The 23,513-nt window shown below is 36.1% G+C and overlaps 1 protein-coding gene and 1 long non-coding RNA gene across 3 annotated transcripts in view; both read left to right on the top strand.

The window, feature by feature from the left end:
- Positions 1-1,367: 1,367 nt before the first annotated feature.
- Positions 1,368-5,202, top strand: LOC131799932 (angiopoietin-related protein 7-like). The gene is made up of 4 exons (XM_059117616.2): positions 1,368-1,490; positions 1,919-2,095; positions 2,570-2,950; positions 3,298-5,202. The coding sequence occupies exons 1-4, from the start codon at positions 1,409-1,411 to the stop codon at positions 3,582-3,584; spliced, it is 927 nt and encodes a 308-aa protein (XP_058973599.2). The 5' UTR covers positions 1,368-1,408; the 3' UTR covers positions 3,585-5,202.
- A 930-nt stretch (positions 5,203-6,132) lies between these two features.
- LOC136277496 (uncharacterized) overlaps positions 6,133-23,513 on the top strand; it is a 20,179-nt gene continuing 2,798 nt past the window's right edge. The window contains exons 1-2 of one of the 2 annotated variants that reach the window (XR_010715916.1): positions 6,133-6,762; positions 21,501-21,878. This is a non-coding gene — a long non-coding RNA (uncharacterized lncRNA). Of the gene's footprint in view, positions 6,763-21,405; positions 21,879-23,513 lie in introns of both variants that reach the window. The other variant, XR_010715915.1, reaches the window with a different exon arrangement.

Raw genomic sequence — 23,513 nt, 5'->3', positions numbered from 1 at the left:
GGGGGTCAGAGATGTACCATGCAATTACTAAGCTTAACATTCTAACCAACAAGAGAAAAAAAAAACTGTAATAGCTCTGAGGATTAACTGACATTTTTACCATTTAATCCTTAATCTTAAATTCTTACTCTTCACCATACGCAATACTCACGCACTTGCACTGGGAGGTCAATGATGTACTCTGCAACTACTACGAAGCTAGACATTTTAGTCAACAGGAAAATCATTATTTTATTTTGTTTCACAGCTCTGAAGATTAATTAGCTAAAATGTCACCATTAAATAACGGATGCCATGATAAAACATGATGGATACTGTATGAGATACAGTATCAGGAAGCTACTGAGATACAGATGCAAGTGCGTGTTGAGCTGTCTCCTTCATTAATCGTAATCCCTGATCTTCTTTCCGTTCTAATTCCGCCTTAGTCATTTTGAATGAAGATAACACGACTATTTGGAATAGGTTCTCTTCCTACCTCCATGACTCAAGTGAAAGATATCCCCAGATGAAAAATCAAGCTCATCGAATACTTTGACATAACACAGTTAATCGGTACATGTTGTACATTAATTTATCGATTTATGATGTGATTGCTTAGGCCACTGCATTTTATGCCCTGATCTGCTCTCATATTAGTATGCCACTAACATTATATACAGTCACAAGGTATATGCACTTTCGCTTTTTCAAAAGTAATAATGAAATGGAGAGGATTGAAGGTTCTTTTGAAACAACGCACCGAACGAAAACTCTCTAGAATCAAAGAGAAGATCTCTCGTATCTTATGGCATCTGCTCGATGGCAGATAGGGGAAGACATGGTTTTAAAGTAATTAATTTGTAATTGATTTGAAACGTATCACAAATTCTGCCTCTAATTAAACAAAGTTCGCGCCAAAAAAATTGTTGCTATCCAGTTAAGAATCTCATCTTTCATTTCCACGGAAGAGCGTTTAACCACATTCTGTAACGTGCGTTTAACCACAAATCCCATCACTGAAGTCGAAACCTATCACAAATTCTGCCTGAACGCTACGCGCAATTCTCACGAACTCGAAATTGTTATCCAGTTAAGTGTATCATCCTTCCAACAAAACAAAAGTTTCCCTTGCTTACGTTTAAGAGTGGAACCTTTTCGGTAAAATCCTATAAGGTACATTTTTGTGCAATTTTAACTGCATTTGGAACTTTCTAGGCATAACTTACCAAGGATTGGCCGCAACGGTAATCAATTTAACAAGTCACTCTCGACGGTAATTCTCGAAAAGATTAATACAATTAAAGTTGTGTCCGGCGATAACGGAAGTACTCCCTCAACTTTAAGGGGCATTGATGCATAGAAAATGTGCGCACGCAACTCTGTCAGCTTCTTATAACTCAGCAGAAGGTTGAGTGTAATCACCATTATGCATTTTTTGGCGGTGGTTCTAGGTGGTAGCGCATGCAACACTAAAAGAATGACAATAAGAGGTATCCAACAAGGAACGGGTAAGTGAAATCTGCCTCTTTGATGAACAATCGCATCTCAAAGAGACTTTCGTCGAAAGCTGAATCAGTTCTTAGATCCAATGCTTACCGTCTCGAATATAGGACGTTTTGCACATCTATATCATTTAACCCTAATTTCTAACCCATGGAGTTTGTATGCGATTCTTAAGCTTGCAAACAGCAAGAACTTTCGAAAAGTCCACCCTGTATTATCAAACGTAAGGTACTGTTACAAACGCTCAATTTTTTACATTTCACTTTGTGCAAAATCCGGATTTCAAAATCTGCATCCAGTTTTCCCGATCGAAAGCACCAATACCTTGTTAAGTTCTGTCGGTTGTTTATTTCATTCTGTAACGTGCGTGGCACTGAAAATTAAATATCATAGCTGAATGACTTCACTTCGCACAATTTCTTCTTCTCTTCAGGTGCAGCTCTGCTGCTCTTGGCACTTTTTGCAAATTATCAAATTATACCTTCAACCAGTGCAGCTCCAATAGATTGCCAGAGGAACACTGCTGTCTGCTTAGAAGAAATTATGAAGGAACTGACCCAAGTTCGATTTGGGATTAAACTTCTCACGGAGAACATAACATTGGTGAGATGTAAGTGAGACTCTTTTTTCTAATTGAACTGATTATTCCATTTTATCTTCTTCATAATATCGTGTAGCATGAAAAACGGTGGTCATATGCATGGCGATTTCAATTCCTTTCTTGAGGAATCACTTTGCCAGTTTGGATGACGAAATTTCCTGTACGCTTGGAGCTCTTATCTTCAGCAACTGTCTTTTCAAGCTGCAGTGATGCTGAACATTGACCACCGAATAATTTTAAATGCTCCAAACTTTTCTTGAATTCAGTTATTTGTCGAGTTTTTTCAAGGTGACTTTTTTTTTTTAATTCTTGTATTATGATTTGATGCGCTTTTTAAAAATAAAAGATATATAAAGAATCCAAGTCCCGTCGTCTTCTCTCCACGACAGATACTTCGTCAGATGATAGGAGCACATTCATACCAAACTCCCTGTTTTAGAGCATTCCCACAACATCAAGTATCTTTTATTTTATATTTAATAGCTAAAAACTGTGCTGAGCTGTACAAATCCGGTCAAAGGATCAGCGGTGTTTACACAATCGACCCAGATGGTTTAGGCGCCTTCAATGTATATTGTGACCATACAACAGCTGGTGGGGGATGGACAGTGATCCAGAAGAGAATGGATGGCTCCGTTGATTTTAACCGCACCTGGAATGAATACAAAGATGGCTTCGGTAACTTGGTCGGTGAATTTTGGCTCGGACTGGATAAGATAAACCGTCTCACAAGAAACAAGACAAAAAACAAGCTTCGAGTAGATCTGGGAGTAAAAAATGTGAAAACTGTTCACCCTGAGTATAGCTGGTTTGGCATTGGGAACGAGACAGCTGAGTACCAGCTGTACATTGGCAATTTTATAAGTAAGTGACCCGTTTTCTTAGCATTCATTGTTCAATTCTCATATATTACTTCTCTCTCACCTAAATCTTAGAATCAATTTTACTCCACTTTGTCAAATAGTGGTATTATCAAATGGCAAGGTACTCCTGAGGTAAACCTGAACGTTCTGATTGGTTCTTACTCGGTCGGGATTTTGGTCCGAGTGCCACATAATAAACTATTTACTAACCTCATTTTTTCAATTTTTAAAAAAAATTTTTTTCTCTTTTTTCTCTTTTTTTTGGCGGAAAACGACAAGGTTAAAGCTATGATGGTATTTTACGGATCCTAGAATTACGCGAATTTCTTTTTTTCTGTTTCAAAACAGATGACACTGTTTCCGCTGATTCCCTGAGTCCACACGGAGATTTCGTTTTCGGTACCTGGGATAGAGATCCCGCTGGTTGTACCCAAAAAAGAGGTGGAGGCTGGTGGTATGACAACAGCAGCAAATGTATTGTTTTGTCAAATCTCAATGGTATTTATCCGCGTTGTGGATATAAAACCTGTTCCGATATTCACTGGGGAGGATTAGTTCCTACCAGTGCCGCGAGCAGCGCTCCAACATCAACTGAAATGAAAATTAGACCAGTGGAATTTACGCGCGAGGCCTAAAGTCTACATAAATGAAGTAGTTTGTACAACAGGAAAATATCGATTACCTCTTTCAATCTCTTTAGTTCAAGAGGTTCAGATTTTTAGAATACGCAAATTAGATTAATGGCGGCGTCATTGATTCCACCACATTTTTTTTGTAAAGAAAATTTATTGTAGCCAGTTGGTATCAGAAATGTTTCATTATTTGCAGACTTTTTAAGATTTTTTTACAATAATACGAGTGAAATGTCACCACACAATTTAAGGAATAGAATCTTTTCATCGCACCAAGTTTAATTCAGAAGAATTCTAATGGAACGCCACATGTCATAAGATAGGGTTTATAAATGTTTTGTTCTTAATACTATTGTTCTTATCTTTTTTACTGATTTTTTAAGCTTTGCTATTTCAGTGCTATCATTAAATATTAGATCGCAAAAGGTACCTTAGAATGCAAGTTTTTATTTTGTGAAGAAATACAGACTGCTTTTACATTATTTCTACAGCTATATAAAACACAACTTTCTCTGAAGTTTCCCTGGGAATCGAATTGTCGCAGACCTTCACCTATGCTCGAGGATTTCTGGGCCTACTATGGTTTTCCACATTTATATTTTCAGTATAGCTTCTTTCGCTTTATCTGACAAATAGTAAAGGTATCGAAGTACACTTCCGGGCCTGATGCAACCGCTTACTTTCGTACAAGTATTAGTTTACCATGTTTCAATGGCTGTTGCAGCATATTGACTGATTAGATACTTCTTGTAAACTAACCTACAAAAACAATTATGTCCCAAACTAGGATAGATATTCGCAAATGGAGATGTGATGATTCATCCCTTACGGAGTTCTTAAATGATATGCTAAACATTTCAAGGGGTTAAAATTTGATTAAGGTGGCAGACAAGAGAACATACCCTAGTTGTCTGCACACTATTCTAAAGAATGATGAGACGGCCTATTGATCAAAGAGGAAAATGAAAAACATTTTATATTTCTTTCTCAAAGTCACAAAGTCGTTTTCCTTGATAACGAACTTAAATTTGAGCGATAAAATCCAGTCTGTTGCCATGTTCGCAGAGGCTGGTAGTTCAGTTGCGAAACACCGTTCGTTTACGGTGATATGTTTTTTGGTCTGGAATAAATACACAAAAACTGGTAGACTATATTTTGTTCGCGCTTATGACTTTCTACAGCTAGGAAAGAACTCCCGGTGTTTGATTAGTTTATTAAGTGCATCATCAAGCCCACTGTGAATGAATGATAAGGTTTCAGTTAGTCTTCTTAACGCCTAACGTATTCTAAATAACTGTTCGTGTGTCTAAAAAGATCTCCTCCTTAAGATTTTGGTCAAATGCGCTGCGATTTCATTAAAACTATTTTATCATTTGTCCCTCTAGCTCTGTAAGTTTTCGAGGAAGTCTATGTTTTTGTTGGAGCAAATAGAGCGTTTAAAACAGGGATCATAAAATAAGAGAAGACTTTGCTGTTTTCTCTCCCTCCGTAAAACTGATGAGACACTTGAGCTTGTGGAGTGAAATGCTACATAAGGATTGTTTGTCAGTTATATGACGAGACCGTGTGAGATAGTGCTAATCCGTTAAATCAATAAAGCTAACGGAGCTTTTGACTATCACATCGTGGCGTCGATGAATGAGCTGCAATTTCTTGCGTATCATAAAATATAATCATTACAGATTGATTTATTCATACTTATACAATACTGCTACAAGTTACAAATTTTTAAAAGTAAAGGTTTTGGCGGAGACATTTAACATTACCAGAGAGGTTAAATGTTTCGGCCTAAGTTATTTGAAGAGAAGTTGAAGTGCAACAAATTTCAAGAAAGAAATCATGGAGACATTGAACACTACCAGTAACGTTAAATGTTTCCGCCTAAGTTATTTGAAGAGAAGTTGAAGTTATTTTTTAAACAAGTAGCTGAAGGTACTCTACGCGTAGTACTATTCTAACAAAGTTTCGCGATTTGTGGCCTCAATGCACGCTCAAGTGCTAAATTTTTATAGCGATCTCACGAATTGCACCCAATCTCGTACATTTCGCAAACAAGATAAAAAAAGGTCTACGCTTCAAGTACCTTAAAATACCTGTTTCAAAATAAATTCGGCGAGATATTGAATATCACGTTTGGGACTGAGTGCTATATTTCTGTACCGTCCTCATAAAGTAAACTCAAGATCATAAATTTCGTTATCTAGAAATCGATATAACTTTTGTGAATCGCTGGAAACTATTAAACATATATATATATATTCTCGTTGAGAACAGAGTTACGAAATAATTATATATATATATATATATATATATATATATATATATAATCCGCCTAACATTGTTTTGTCACCGTCAAAGTAAGAAACAGACACACCTCAGTGGGAGTATATAATTTACAACAAATTTCAAGAAAGAAATCATCATCTCCATCCTCGTACCTTGCGATGTTTTGCACGTACACGCACTTTTCTTGTAGTTTCATTCTTTTTTTTTTTTTTTTAATAAAATTCGATCCGCCTCCGGTGGGATTTATAAAAGACACCTCGTCGAAGGTAGCGATCGAAGATACGTCGATGAAATGATATTGTTTCTACCATCTTATCTGAAATTTACACATGAACGTGATAGGAATTGTCTCGTATCAGGATTAGTTCTCCGAGAACTTCAGAGAAAACAATTCAAGCAGCTTTAGCCGTCAGATGTTTCTTTTCTTGGTTTGAATGGCGCCCTCTTGCTTTTTTTTTTTCCCACACAAGAGCAGCCTTGTTCACATTGACTTGTCCACAAAAAAAATGTCGTTTTGAAGTCCAAAATAAGGTTTTTTGATCTGAGTTTTCCGGACTTGAGACTGCATGAGGAGCAGACTCATTTAGTATAAATACCCTTAGACTCCTGGTCGATATCATTTTAAATTAAACCAAAAGCTATTTTGTGAATAAGCTATTGTTATTCTTATGTAACAGCAATTTGCCATCGAAAGGGCAGAATGTGCTCATAAAGGAAATATGATCATCCATGAGCTGAAACTAAAAGCTAAAAGGCATTTATATATAGGAATTCGATAGCCAACGGAAGCTTGGCCGGTTCATTTTTGAAGCATTTGATATTTCCATATATTTATCAGTGGTCTGAACCATCTTCTTTGCCCCGCCAGATACAGATATGTCAAAATGGCTGCAAGGTAATTTATTTTGCTTTATTAGAGCAATCAATTCCATAGAGAGCTGCAATGTTTCGTTCGAAACAACTCGTGATCAAAAGTAACCGTGTTTGAAAGTCGAATTTGTTCAGTAACTGACGACGTTTACATAATGATGAAGGAAAGTTCAAGAAATGTACTTGAACGAATAATAGCATTTCAGTAATTTTAACATTGGTAGACATCATTAACGAGTTTGAGAAGAATTTAATCGACGGATTGATGAGAACTGATCGAAGTAGCCCATAGTTAGGGTCCCCATAAAATTCCCTACATTGTCTTTTCTTACCTTTTCCTTTATCTTTAAGGCTTAGAATCTATGCATTTCATTCCTCTTATCTTTTAAGCACATTTCGCTTTATGTTCATCTGTTTCATTTCCATTAATGACACGAAATCGTGGCCTACCGTTTGCTCACGAAGCGGTCAAAGTGCATACTTATTGAGATACGAATGTCTCAGATTTTGATGAAACATTACTCGTGTTAAACGTGGAAACTGAGAGAGAGAGAGAGAGAGTACATTTTTCAAAATAATCTGTTCGAGTAGTCTGCCTTCAAGAGTGCCAGATGAAAGAACTGATGCACTACATCCAATTAAAATTTTAATACGCTGAACAAGAGGAAAAATCATAATCATAGTCTGTCTAGTTGCTCTTAATATTAATTGACGCTTTCACCATTTAACTATAAATCCCATTATTGAATTCGATGAAATACCCACATTCTCATTCTACACTATCGCAGTTCTCACGAACTCGCAGTCTTCAAACAAAGCAAGGTTGAACGGCTCTCCGCAGTTCTCTCGAACTTGGAGTCTTTAAACAAAGCAAGGTCGGCCGGCTCTTAAAAGTTGTTGTTGTTCAGTTAAGAATGTCGTCTGTTACTGCCAGGAAAGTGATATTTCTAGTCCACCAAATCGTTCATTTTCCCTGCCAAACTTTGAGAATGGAAAGAGCGATATCAAAATAAATTTTGCACAATTTTAACCGCGTCTGACCATAATTCGGTCAGACATTGAGCATCTAAGTTATCTTGGCTTTCGTCTTCTACATTTTCGATAAACTTAAAGCGTAAGCTCTGTCTCTGGTCATAAGAATTCCTTACTTTTCCCAAACTGACAGCAAAAGAGATCTGTTTGTTGTTTCTTATCGTAAATATACGTTACGAAAGCACATAGAGCAACATGAGACGCACTTTTCTTGTACGGAGTGGGAAGAAAGGGCTCTAAAGGGTAATACGATAAGTGAAGCCAGTGCACTCGGCATTTGATAGAGACCCATCAGTCTCGGCAAAACCATACCATCATACGTTTTCTGATTTTCTAAATTTTCTCTCTGCTTCGTAGTCTTCTTTATCTTTTTCGGTCGTCACCTAAAACAAACAAGACTTTTTCTGCAGTGTTTTTGGATAACACTGCATTCAACAACCGCGGCAATCGAATACGAGTAGGTTATTACATCTGGGTCTTTGATATAACAATTGTAGACTGTATATAATTGGATTGTAAATGTAAATTGTATTTTCTTGAAATTTCTGGCAACCTTAATCACGGTGATGTACATACGCGAACTCCTGATAACATACCAAGGAACGTTATAAAACTTCCTACAAGGTTATGTAATCAATATGTACTTCTGCCAGAGTAGCTGTGTTATGGGCTTGTAATGAGATGTTCTAAAATGCTTTTTTCAAGTATATAAGGACTCAGTCATCTAGGAGTAGTTAGTAGCTGTTGCCGACAAAGACCGACTGTCTAGGACGTTCTAGTGAGAAATCTACTGTGATATACTTCGAAGACTTAGCATTTCGAGGAGATTTGAAGACATTGAGTTTGTACCAGTGGTAAACTAAGTCTGTAGTGGCTAAAAGTAATTTCTTTCAAGGGTAATTGTAGTATTTTCGATAGGAGTCGCAACTTGATAATAATCATTACGCGTTGTTTGATGAAATAGTTGGGTTTGTAGAAGTGAGGTGTGCCTTCTGCCGCTTAGATTATACTGCAGCATTTTTGTCACAATAGAACTTTCATGATGTATTGGAGGCATTTTGCAGAGTTATTGAATATTTCATTTGTAGCCTCTTTGAACTTTCCAGATCTCGGCTCGCGTCATTAAATGATGAATACTAAACACTTTTACAGAGCTGATTACTAAATGACGACGAGTAAGGTTTCTTTAGATCGAATCAACAGAGGACATATCTTTAGAATCAAAACGTGGGGTTCCTAATAGAGCTTATGACATTCGCTTACTGGCGCCGAGGTCAAGACATGCTGTTTAAATCATTTAGTTGGGAATCAATGGGTGTTTTTTCATAAGTGTGCGAGCTAATTGAATCGGTGAAATAATTGGTGGCCGTGTTTTCACGTCGCCAGATAAAATTATAATAGTAAATTCGTACGAGCAATTTTAAGAGGAATACGCACGCAAACAAATCAATTTGTAGTTATAAAGGGACCTAAATGCATACTGTAATCAAATATGGCATAACACTTTGTATTTCCAAACTTGAAAGAAATTAAATTCTTCTCTAAAAGTTGGCTGGTGGATAATTTTGGGAAGAGAAGCTTCAGAGATCTGGAGACGCATGATTATTAACCTAGTTTTTAACGCGAGTGACTGAAATAGACCGCCTGCTCTGTTTCTAATTTGACAGCTTAATCAGATTACTTTCAGTAAATTCTTTTTCATTAGGCAACATAAGTTGCATAATGATTCAGTTAGTGGCTTGAACTTATTTTTTTTGCAATGTCATAGTTACTCGTGCAACTGACAAAAGGAAATCAATCATTTGTGGGCCAGGAACGTATTATCCAAGACTACTCTAAGATATTTAACAATTGAAATTATCTTCATTTAGCCTTGTTTGTGACTTTTAAGACTACGGGAAACGAGGCCTTAATTATATATCATTTCAGATTCCGGCATATCAAAGATTAAACACTTTTTCATCATTTAATCACGCATATCATGATTGACAACGAAGCCTATCACAAATTCTGCCGCAGCACTCTACCTAGATCTAACGATCCCGCGCGTCTTCAAACAAATGAAGGACGGTCCTAAAGATAATTTGCTATTCAACTAAGAGTGCAGTCTTTCAGCGCCACGGAAGTTAAATGCCTGCTCAAAAAAAAAAAAAAAACGTTAGTTCCTTGCTCACTTTTAAGAATGGAGAATTAAATTTAGAAATATATTTAGCGCCATGTATGTTAACCGTGCCCCCAGTGTCAACATTAACTTAATAGACAGTTATTGCTTTCTTGTCAATTACAACAATTTACTGCATCAACAGGTATTTATTTACATAGCAATATTTACAATTAATATATACCTCACAAGTGAATGGTGCTTTTCGTGCGCGCTGAGTGGTTAAGCCCGAAGTGAATAGCAAGTACTTTTCAACTCAGAGCAGCCGATGAGACAAAGTCGCGCGTCAAGAGTTTATTTCCAACCATATTTTGGTTTGTTGAAAAAAAGGACCCAATCTTTTGGTATCTCTGAGGAATATAATAAGACAACTATTTACCTCAGTTTCGGTGAAATGATGGATATTTAACTCTCCAGTATATTAAAGATTATAACCCACACATTAATTTTCGCGCGATTCTATTAGCTACTTTACGTCACGTCATGCACGCGATTCTATTAGTTACTTTACGTCACGTCATGCAAATTACGGGCATTTATCATGCAATGATCCTTGACTATGTCGATATTTGTCCTCCGACTATATTCAGCTCAAGAGTTTCCCTTTTTGTCTTCATTACTTTAAATTATAGAAAAAACAAACTAATTTTCCTGAGTCCAGTGATAGTGATATGAAAATTTAAGTAAAAAAAATGCAATACTTAATTTTAAAACCATACAGTTTCAAAATTTTAAAAGTTTTCAACGCAAATGTGGCTGCAATTTTTCCTTCACATATCGGTACTAATACATTTTCGTTTGACATAGCTTTGTCAAAATTCGTCCACTGTTTATTACACGTACTGGGCAATGCGATACCTTCATTTGGTCTCATTTTGATTGAAAACGTTTTCATTCTCTGTGTCCTAGCATCAGTTCATTTAACCAAAAACGCGACACAGCAATTTATAGAATATTTTAGGAACAGCAGTACTCTAATCTTGGTGTCATTTGCATTCAATTTTCTCGATACGATAGGGTCAGAATTATAATTATGTGAATAAGATATTTAATATTTCTTGAGTCAACAATAATGTTTTCGTAGGCAGAGAGTTCTAAAAGATTATTGACTTGTAGTAAGTAGATTTGCAACATAGTTCCAGTCTCAAGAGCGTCGAGCCTCGTTGGTCAGTTTCCTGCATAATTTGCATTTGCATACATACTTCTGAAATATTTTTGGATTGAGACCGGTTCCATTAGACATTTCAGTCAAACAGTTCCATTAGACCATATATGGGTCAGTAGTAGATATCTTATCTCGTTCAAATTTCTAACTTGCAGCAGCATTGCATCAGAAGGAATACATCATTCAGAAATCATATATTTTATAAATTTTGATACTCAGGGAAATCCAGAGCGTGCGCTCAGGCCACAATTAGTGGATTAGCAACATCCTCCCTTGTTTCATCACATTCCTGACACGTAATCTTTATTTAGGAATTCATTTCACGAACGCAGGTGGCTTATCATTTTACGCGTAGAGAGAAAACAGCCAACTCTTCTCGTATTTTACTTCCTCTGCCTCAAACACTAATATTAGTTCCAACAAATAGCCACACTCTCCTGCAAACTTGTAAAGCTTGAAGTATAAATGGTAAATTAGTTTTAAAGAAACCTCAACGCATTTGAATATAACCTGAAAGAGGAGATCTTTTCAGGCAAACTAAAAGTTATTTCTGGCACGATGGGCGCTGATAAGACCGACTGAAACCCTGACCTTCATTCGCGGAGGGCATAATGAAAATTAATTACAAAATACCAGAAATTCTGTCGCGAGCTGTAGAAAGTTATAAGTGCGTATAATTAGTAAGAATGTTTTCTGGCTTGATAGTTCCGAGCACGCTGCATAAAAATAAACTTTAAAAAAATTATACAAAGCTTTTGAAGTATATGTATTCCGAAAATAATTAAAGTTTTAACATATATATTTCAGCGGGCACACCAAAGCCTCTAAACACAAAATTGACTGTGTTTTCCACAAGCCACTGTCTACCACGAACACTGAAACAAACTGGACTTTCATTTTTCTCTTTCATTAATTAGCCGTCTCATCGTTTTTTAGAACGGTGTGCAGAAAATGAAGGGTAAAGTGAGAAGGTATTTTCTTTTGTCTGTTAATCAAATTTTCAACCCTTGAAATTTTTAAGTGTATTGACAAAGAATTCCATAAGAGATTAAGAAGAACATTTCTTATTTTAGGACATAATTGTTTTTGTCACTCTATTCACACGAGAGTATTCAGTGGGAGTCATGCTGCAAATAATTCTAAAACATGGTAACTAATACTTTTAAGCAAATGAGCGCTTACACCATGCCCGGAAGTGGACCTCGATACTTTAACGTGTTCTTCAGATCAAGTATAAGATCTTCACTGTAAATATCAAATTTAAAACTGTTGTGTCGTCTAGACTCAGTCAAGTTACTTCTTTCATTGCTATTGCTCAACTGAATTTTATTAAAGAATCAACAAGCTATATTCACAATACAGTACTAGGAATCAGTAATACTACTTTTACATAGGAATGTACTTTTACAATCATGTACCGATCGTGTCTTACAGGATATAGCGTGACTATAGTAACGCTTAGGTAACGCAATACACTACAAAAACCATTGTAGGCCTAGAAATCCTCGAGCATAGGAGAAGGTCTGCGACAAGTGGATTCCCATGGCAACTCAATCGATAAGTGTTTTATATAGATGTAGAAATAATGTAAAGCAGTCTTTATTTTTTATAAATTAAACTCCCATTTTAAAGGTATCTTTTGTGATTTAATCGTTGATAGCACTGAAATAGCAAAGCTTAAAAAATCATAAGAAAATATTAAAACCAAAGTATTAAGAACAAAACATATACAAACTCTATCTTATGGCGTGTAGCGACCCATTGGAATTCTTCTGAATTAACTTTTGGGGTAATGATGAGATTCTCTTCCTGAAATCGTGTTTGGTAAAATTTTATTTTTGTCATAATAAACAAATCTTATTAAGACTACAAATAATTAAACATTCTGATACAAACTGGCTACATTATATTTTCTTTACAACAAAAAAGTCGTCGAGTCTATGATGCCGTCATTAAACTAATTTGCTTATTCTAAAAATCTGACCCTCTTAAATTAAAGAAATTGAAAAAAACTAATCGGTGTTTTTTTGTCGCAAAATTACTTCCTGTTTTTTCTAAAACAGCATTGATTAAGCAGATGCACATATCATACATGTAGACTTCAAGCCACGCGCATAAATTCCACTGGCCTAATTTTCATTTCAGTTGATGTCGGAGCGCTTCTCTCGGCACTGGTAGAATCAAAGTTTCACCAGTGGATAGCAGCCGAGGTTTCTTTTCCACAACGTGGATAAATACCATTGAGATTTGAATGAACAGCACATTCAGCGCTACTATTGTCATTCCACCAGCCTCCTCCTCTATTTTGAGCACAATCAGCGAGAACCTCATCCCAGGCACCAAAAACGAGATCTCTGAGAGGACCGAGGGTGTCAGAGGAAACGGTGGCATCTGTTTCAAAACAGAACAAAAGAAGAGCGCATAATTCAAGGGTCCCTATAATGTCTTTATGGATTCAAACTTGTTCTTTTCCGCGAAAAAAAAACAAACAAACAAACAAAAAAAAGGCATAAAAGAAATAAGAAAATAAGTAAAATAAAGGTAGGAAAGAGGTTTGTTATGTTGCGCTCGGACCTTACTCTTACCGTCACTCCCGACCGAGTCAGAAACAATTAGAACATGCGGGTCTACCCCTGGACTATCCTGCTGCTTAATAATACCAATATTGGACCAAGTGGGGTAAAATATCGAGATTTAGATGAGAGATAAGTAATGTATAAAAATCGAACCATGAATGCTAAAAAAACGGTTTACTTACTTAGGATATTGCCAAGGTATAACTGGTACTTAACTGTCTCGGTCCCAATCCCAAACCAGCCATACTCAGGGTGAATAGTTTTGCCAGTTTGTGCTCCTAGATCTACTCTAAGCTTATTTATATTTTTTCGGGTCAGGTGGTTTATCTTGTCCAGTCTAATTCAAAATTCACCCATCAAGTTTTCCATTCTCCTCTGGATCACTATCTATCCCCCACCGGCTGTAGCTTGGTTACAATATACATTGAAGGCGCCTGAACCGTCTGGGTCGATTGTATAAACATTACTGACCCTTCGACCAGATTTGTACAGCTCAGCACCGTTCTTAGTTATTGAAGATAAAATAAAGGTGTTCGATGGTGTGGGAATGTCTAAAACGAGGTTGGGTATCGATTTGCACCTGACGAAAAATGCGTCAAACATTTCTATCTTGGAAAGAAGAGGATGGAACTTACATTTTCATAGATCTTTTATCTTATTTATGGTATCAAATTAAATGGTACGAACACAAAAGTTTACTGACGTACTCTGAAGACGTACACTGATTATTAGCGAAAGGAGTCCTACTTGATTGACTCAATATAATCTGTTTTTTTCTTTTTGTCATTTCAACAATCACAACCTTTGAATATTAAAGGTATTCAACTAACGCACGGTGCCTATCTGCCATATCACATCCATCAAGCGCAAATGGAATAACTGTTTAATCAGATATTGCTTAGTGAGCCCCTGAAATTTGTTGTACTAAAATTTTTCAAATTCCAATGACCAGAAGTTAATTCTGCCCCCAATCGCCAAAACAAAACAAAACAAAACAAAACAAAACAAAACAAAACAAAACAAAACAAAACAAAACAAAACAAAACAAAACAAAACAAAACAAAACAAAACAAAACAAAACAAAACAAAACAAAACAAAACAAAACAAAACAAAACAAAACAAAACAAAACAATACAAAACAAAACAAAACAATACAAAACAAAACAAAACAAAACAAAACAAAACATTACCAGGCAATATACAGCGAGATTTCAATATCTACATAACATTACGAACCCCTGAAAAGATTAAGGCAACAAGGAATAATACTTCAGAGAGAAAAACTGCTTTGTCTTTGAGTTCCAGCTTATCGACAAACGAAAATGTTGTCACAGTATAAGTAATCACGTGTTTTGTTTTGTGGAACCGAGTGAAAGAAGTGATCGAAGACATGTCTCCCTGCGCTCAGGGAATGTTCCATCCATACGCTTCACATGAAAATATCACGGTATATGAAGGAATTTATCAACGTGGCGGTTTTACTCTTCGACTTTATCTTTTGAGCCAAATCAACATTCAAATTTTTCGAGAAAACACCGCCGCAAAACTTTGAGGAACAAAATGAGTGCATGACTTCTTTGAACAGACGAGAAAAGGCGGCAAAGAGCAATATTGAAAGAAAGAAGAAGAAGGCGCTTGAATTTCTTTGGCGAAATTCTGTAAGAGAATCCTCAAATCTAACTGTGCCAAACAAACATCACGCTTTGCCGTTCCCGTACGAAAAAAAGGGCAGCGATTTCAGGACCCTAGCCACCAACATGTATTCAGAAGCACCATGAACGCAAGTAAACTTTAAAGGAATAAAGGAATGGAAAGGACTTAAATCTTTGGCCGAACGAAATTCGACGAATCAGCCAAATATCACATGCAAATGATTCGCGTGATACTTGTTATATAGGGATGTCATTTTCAAGAACTCATTACACAGCGACACTTCTGTTTTATCTTCTCACACTTGAATTAAAACATAAAATCTTTTCATTGACTAAACTTTGAATAGCCATTCCAAAGCTAGAAAAAATCTAAAACTGAAATTAGACTCCAAGAAGATATCTTTCATAAAACGATTGAACGATGGAACTGACCGTCAAGAGTTATCCTTTAAATTGATTACCGTTTCAGCGAATTCTTGGTTAGTCATGTCCAGAAAGTTTCCAAACGCAGTGAAAATTGCACATATATACCTTAGGATTTAGCGAAAATTTTTCACTGTTAAACGTAAACGAGGGAAACTCAAACGGATATCAAAATTTTTTTTAGACCGACCTTTGGAGGACGTGCGAGATCGTGAGAACTGCGCACAGCGTCCTGACAGAATTTGTGATTGGTTTAGACTTAAATAATGGATTTATGATGAAATGGTCAAAATGGCGCTAATCGTTCATGTGCTGGAATCCGAAACGACAAGACTTAGTTTCATCTAACAAGGCTTAATGATGATATTTATATGTATTTTAGAGTACCATTGTTCATCACACCAGAGGCCTAAGAGTGATAAAATTAATTTGTAAGTTGCATGAATAACCATTAATATTGAAATGGAAATATTTTTTTTTTCTGATACACTAACTTAATACAATGGGCAGGAGAGACACAATTGTCTATTCAATCTATAATGACCCTAAGATCCTGGATGAAATTGCTCCAGGGGAATTTTTTATTCCTAAACGTTGGCGGGGTAACTCACGTTTTGTTGGAACAGACACCACTCTTCCGTGAAAATGACAGCCGAGATTCTTAACTTGATAGCAAAAACTTTTTAGGGATGACCTTTGTTATCTAAATTTAAGATGGCTCGCTAAGGCGGAATTAGATTGAAAAGAAGATCGAGGATTACGATTAGTGACCAGGCACTCCTGAATGCAGATCACACGTACCAATTATTTCAACCAGAGTAGTTGCCTTCTTCTAACCTTCTTCAATCAATTTTATCATCCATCAATCAAATCATTATCTACCTCGTACAAATGTTAAAATCATTACAAACGTAAGCGACATCTCTATCTTAGTCCATGATGAATATTAGAATCCGTTTTGTGAAGTCCATTACGAGTGTTTATTACAACGTCTAATTATTACAATCACTTCATTCGCTCTCATTATGATGAAAGCCGTAATCATTCTCTGTGTTATATTACTGATCTTTTTTAATTATCGTGTATACTACAAATATTTCTGGTATGCTATTTGAGAAACAGCAAATCGAGAGTAATGTGTTGTATTCTCTGGTCTTATCTGCATTCAAAAGAGATCGATGAGAACAGAAATAGAATAATTAGAATAACAGGCCTAACATTCTCCAAGAATATTCGACATGTTGACGACCCAGTGGGTCACCAACGGAGAATGAGAGCTTGCAATTCACAGAAATATCTTACGAGAAATGATACCTCAGTTAATGTTGCTATGTTTGGCCATGACTAAAAGATGGGACATTAACTTCTCTAGGGTTTATTGGCGAATATGCGAATTGAATATTCAGTGAAAAAGCACAACGAAATTTGGCGAAAGAGTCCAAATCTTTCAACTTTTTAATTGAAGTTCTTTTCTTTGTGATCGTTTATCGGTGCAAGCTCATCCAATAAAACTAAGATTTGTAAAACACCAATTTCTGCCATACCAAAAGAATGGGCATGCCCAACACAGCCAAAATATCATTCGAACTTTTTCATGTAATTGTGCCAACCCGTGATATATTTAGTATTTGATCATTGTTGTGCTGCGTCGGTAGGGGATGCTACAGGATAAATTTAGTTTTACCAACTGCGTCGATTTTGTAAATGTGCCCATTGCGGGTAATTAGACTTCACAACATAATACGGCTAAAAGGAGTCTATTCTTCAATCTTTCACCCTGAATTTAGATGCCAAGGAATTGCCAGTGTTCAGTTTCGATTAATTGCTTGATTTACCCAAAGTAAGCTCTTCTGTTTGTTGCCTGAAAAATATCTTGTTATCTTTTCTCAGGGGGTTAAAGAATAACGGTATAATCATAACAAAGTTAAAAAATTTGATGAGCATCTTAATTCAGCCAGAAAAATCACTCGTGATTGGTAACAGGAGAGAGCCAAATATCTTAAATCTTTCGACCAAAATCCGTAAACCAATGAAAAGGCGAGTTATTATAATACTAGCTTTGCTTTTGTCAAAATCCATATGGAAATGGCACTGGTCAAAATACGATATAAACTTTTCTGACAAAGGGTAGCAAAGTTCTCTTTTATAATAATCATGATGAACGGGACGTTTTTTGCAAACTTTCTACAGCAATTATCCTCTCTTTCTGACTTGAGAGAGCTTCGATCAGCTCTCATTGTTGAGTTGTCTTCAATAGTTTCCTTAGCTACACCGCTATTCCGTTAAACATTGTGACAATGTACCCCATGCAGAAAGCTACATCTATGCCAAATAATTTCACAACATTGTTGCTCAGTCTTGCTATTTCTGATGTTGTAGTTGGTTTATTTGCTCAATCTTTTTATACTTTTTGGTCAAGTGGCTACAACCGAATAACCCTAGCTGCAACGTTTACCAAATGTTGAATATTTCTGGTATTTTTTTTTTAAAGCTCGCTTCGTTCCTCGGTGTTGTGGCTGTTATTTTAGCAGGTTCTTAGGTATTCATCTTCATCTCGGAGACCAGGAGCTTGTGATAGGCAAGCGTGTGGTTATTGTGGTGATCTCTATATATGGATGCATGGAACATTTGTTTTTTTCGATAATTTTTGCGGGAGAGTCCAAACTCCTAATCTTTCGATGTAAGATCTTTCGGTAGAAGTTCATGCTATGCTGTGTTAACAATGCTTTTTTCAACAAAGAAGATTCGACTTTAAACTTATGAGCGTAACGTTTATTCACAATCTTTTATTTGCGATTTTGCGATGTCATCATTCATTGAAACATCAGGAGGAATTTTTTCAGAAGAGTCCAAACTCCTAACCTTTCAATGTAAGATCTTTCATTGGAAGTTCATGCTATGTTGGTGGTGCTATTTTCATTAGAAGCGCAAAAATTATGCTCGTTTCTCCCAATTATGCCAAAAGCTATGCTAACACAATCTAGCGGGGCCTTTGATTGTTTTAAACGTGAGGGGTACTACCATATTTTCTGCTGGAAGCTCACAGAACCTGATGTTTGCACATGTCTCTAAACGGGCGTAAGATGTTTAACAGATGGACACTCACGATGGAATGTTTGCAAAATGCTTCAAACGAATTTTAAAATGGCGTATTTGATGAATTTGGTCCGTTCCTTGACTGGACCATGAGGAACTTAACTCTGTCGCCATCCTTTTTTTTTTTTTTTTAAATTTTTAAATTTTTTATTTTTTATTTTAATCATAGCCATTATTGGTGCATATGCAGCTTCATTTTTCACTGATCATTCTGTACAGTTGTAATCGGACAGTTGGCTGTAACTGGACACCTTTAATCGGACAGTTGAAGCAACCAATCATACTAAGTCTACTCTGCTAATCCACCAATCACAGAAATGATCACAATAACCATAGCAACGACCATTTATCCAAAGAAAAATTATGGCATTTCCAAAATGGCGGAATTTTTAACAAAAGGCATTGTTGCCACTGGAGATATTTGTTCTACGTGTATTTGTTTTTTCGGAAATTGAAATGGTTATGATTAATTGGTATCAGACCTTCTTGTCGTCCAATTCTGTCTGTAATTATACCACTGATTACTGATTACAGACCCAATTGGACTCCAGGCAGTCCTATTACCGCTATAAATCAAAAGTATAACAAAATTCTTGAACGTGACTGGTTCTCACCAGCCCGATTTAAGCACTAATAGGTCAGTGTACGCGTCATGGACTTCGTAATAGGACAGCCTGTGTAAATGGATAGAACGCGTAATGGGCGCGCGCTGTTGTCTCGTATTTCGCCGAATTACCTATTTTTTCTTTTTGGAAAGTTATAACAGGACCTCGTGTCGTCTAATTCTATCTGTAATAATACTCGTGATTAACAAATCGGACTCTCCCTTCGCGGTCGCCCGATTTTGTCAATCATTGGTACGGTTGCGGACGGAAGTGGACTCCACTCGGTCCTAGAACCGTTTTTAACAAATACTTTCTTCCAGGCGGCATAAGAACGGAACATGTTTTTAATTTTTTCAATATTACACTTTAATAGATAGGTTAAAGAAAATAATAGGCCCCTTTTAGAAACTGATCGTTTGTTATTAACACAGTGTGGTTGCGTTTAATTATGGATCATCTTTGATACCCGATTTATTCGATGGAATGGATCTCATGGGTTTCCTTTTTGTTTTGTTTTTTTTCAATTTCTGAAAAAGGATTTACGAAACTGTAGTCGTGAACAGCTGTCTCTTTTTGTTCATTATTTGTACACATGGAGACCTCTTTTAGTTGAACGGTCTACACGAGTCGAAATAAAATATGAGGAGATTAAAATAGCATAGGGAAAGCTCTTGTAAGCTTCTTGTTTGTAGGTGTTTCGATAACTGGTCCAACTATTGTTTGGAAAATTATATATTGGAATGAAATGACTGATAGGTAAATTTAAAATAACAAATGCTTTAGGGGATTAAAATATGGCACTCATCTTTTAAAAGAATGCAAAAGAAGAAAATTCACGATTTCTGAAGTTGGATAAGAAATAATAATATTAATAATAATAATAATAATAATAATAATCCACCTTAACAACGGATTTCTGAGCTTGGAAATCTCGTTTTTGATTTTATGTGTTGTCGCAAAATCCGAAATCCAGATATCAAAAGCTAAATCCAGATTTTCCAGTTGATAGCACCCAATAATTTCCTTGTGTCGGTTGTCAGAAATTCACTCTGAAATGTGACAGTATAACATATCGTAGTTGATGTGTCTGCACACTTCTTCTCCGGTTAGGAGCCGATTTTAAAGGGAGGAACTGAGGAATGAAGGAGTTCGTTCCAGAATGTGTACGACAGTTTTGCTGCTGTGTGTTTGACAAACGTGAATAGCATTTTTTTGTGTGTGTGCGTTCAGTTACTTCCGTTTATTGTCGTTTTTATCCTCATTTATTTGCTTTATACGTAATCAAAATTGACGAGACTTGGAGGCTAAAATTAAGAGGTACGTGTTAACTATTTTATGATCATATTTTAGATAAAAAATCGCCAAATTTTGCTCTGTCTCTTGTGTCTGAGATCCATGATTATTATCAGGATTATGTAAGGAGATTCTGTCCAACAGTTATAGGATGCTACTATTGAAATGATATTCCTATGTCAATGCGGGAGAAGCCCACTAGAAAACTTTTAAAAGTGTAGTTTTTATGTATTATTTCTCTCAGTATTTATCAATGTCTTCCTTTGAACATGTAATATTGGTATGTATGTTGTTAAAAGTGTAATTCCCATTCCCTCTCTTTGATATAAATTGCTTTTGTTTTATTGCATGAAAAAGTGTTATTTGGCGTAAAGGGCATCTAATAAGCTTGGTTTATTATGCCCATCTCCTTTTTTTATTTTATTTTGTTGCAATTATTTAAAGGTTGTGATTGTTGAAATGAAGGAAATAATGATTAAAAAAATAATAATAACACAGATCATAGCGAGTCAATCAAGTAGCACTCCTTTCGCTGAATAATCAATGTATGTTACAAAGTACGTTAATAAACTTTTGTGTTCATACTAATTAATTTAATTTGATACGATAAATAAGATTAAAGATCTAAAATAAAGAAGGTTCCGTCTTTTTCTTTCCATGATAGAAATTTTACACATTCTTCGTCAGATGCAAATCCATACCTATCCCTCGTTCAAGACATTCCCACACCATCGAACACCTTTGTTTTATCTTCAACAGTGCTGAGCTGTACAAATCCGGTCGAAGGGTCAGCGGTGTTTACCTGTTCGACCCAGATGGTTTAGGCGCCTTTAATGTGTATTGTGACCAAACTACAGCCGGTGGGGGATGGACAGTGATCCAGGAGAAAATGGATGGCTCTGTCAATTTTAACAGCACTCAGGATGACTACAAACATGGCTTCGGTAACTTCGTCGGTGAATTTTGGCTCGGACTGGACAAGATAAACCGCCTGACCCGAAACAAGACAAAAAAAAAAAAAAAAAGCTGGGAGTAGATTTAGGAGTAAAAACTGGCAAAACTGTTACCTTGAGTATGGCTAGTTTGGGACTGGGACCGAGAAAGCTAACTACCGGCTATACCTTGGCACTATCATAAGTAAGTAAACCGTTTTTTGGCATTCATCGCTCGATTTTTATACATTGCTTCTCTCTCACCTAAATCTCGATATTTTACTCTTCTTTGTCGAATAATGGTATTATTAAGTAGCAGGGTAGTCCTGAAGTAGACCTTCTGATTGGTTTTTACTCGGCCGGGAAATTGGTCTGAGTGCCACATAACAAACTTCTTACTTCTTACCAGCCTTATTTCATTAATTTATTCATTCATCTATTTTTTTTTTTTTTTTGCGGAAAACAACAAGTTTGAAGCTATAAAGACATTAAACGGACCCTAGAATTATGCAGATTTCTTTCTCACTGTTTTGAAACAGATGCCTCTGTTTCCTCTGATTCCCTCGTTCCTCGCAGAGATTATTCAATTTCTTTCTCGAATTCACATTGCCGTTTTCCTTCACATCGAAAATTTACTTGGACTGGAGTGATATAGTCCAGTTTGTTTGGATGTATGTGGTAGGCAGAGGCTGGTAGAAAACACAGTCAGTTTTGTGTTTAAAGGCTTTGGTTTGCCTACTGAAACGCGTATGTTAAAACTTCTGTTATTTTCAGAATATATATATATATATATATATATATATATATATATATATATATATATACTTTTAAGGCTTTATATAATTTTCTTGCCTGCTTGGGGACAGTTTTTCCAGAAGGTACACTATTCTGTGTCAGTAAATTTAACGAAAAAGAAGTCAAAACAAAAAGCGAATTAACATACAAATGAAACAGGTAAAAGAACTTTTTCTGCGCTTCAAGCTTTTTACAGGCAGCAACGGAATTTCTCTTATATTGAAATAAATTTTCATCAAGCCCACCATGAATGAAGGTCAGGCTTTCAGCCAGTCTTATTAGCGCTCATTGTGTCCTAAATAACTTTAAGCGTGTCTGAAAAGATCTCCTCTTTCAGTTTGTGGTGTGTGGTCAAATGTGTTGATATTTCATTAAAGCTATTTCACCATTTATCCTCAAGTTTTCAGGAGAATCTTACTATTTGTCGGACCTGAAATAAATGTTTGTGGCAGGGACAGTAAAATACGAGAAGAGTTGGCCGTTTTCTCTCCACCCGTAAAACTGATATGAACCACTTGTGTTTGGGAGTAAGTTGCTAAATTAAGATTAAGTGTCATGAATACGATGAAACAAGGGAAAATAGTGAAAATCTGTTAAACTGGTCCAGCAAAGTCATTGAATATCACATTTGTTGCCTCGGAGCACGTTCCGGATTTCCCTGAGTATCAAAATGCATGAAATATAAGGATTTCTGATTGATGCATTCCCTCTGATACAATGCTGCGGCAAACTACAAATTTGAAGAAGATAACATATCTACTATTGGCCATATAAGGTGTCATTGAACTGTTTCGGTCTCTTTCCCAAAACATTTAAAGAAGTTTGTATACAAATGCAATTTATGCAGGAAACTAACCTATGAGGTACGGCACTCTTGAGAGCGGAACTCCGTCGCAAATCTTCTCATTACAAATCAATAAGCTTTCGAAACTCTGCATACGAAAACTTCATTGTTGACCCAAGAAATATTAGGTATGTTATTCACATAATTTAAATTCGGTTCCGATCTCATCGAGAAATTTGAATGCAAATGACGCAATTATTA

The sequence above is a fragment of the Pocillopora verrucosa genome, chromosome 12 (assembly GCF_036669915.1).
Source record: "Pocillopora verrucosa isolate sample1 chromosome 12, ASM3666991v2, whole genome shotgun sequence".
Taxonomy (NCBI): Eukaryota; Metazoa; Cnidaria; class Anthozoa; order Scleractinia; family Pocilloporidae; genus Pocillopora; species Pocillopora verrucosa.
The sequence above is the reverse complement of the archived record's forward strand: the minus strand, read 5'-3'. Positions and strand labels throughout refer to the sequence as shown.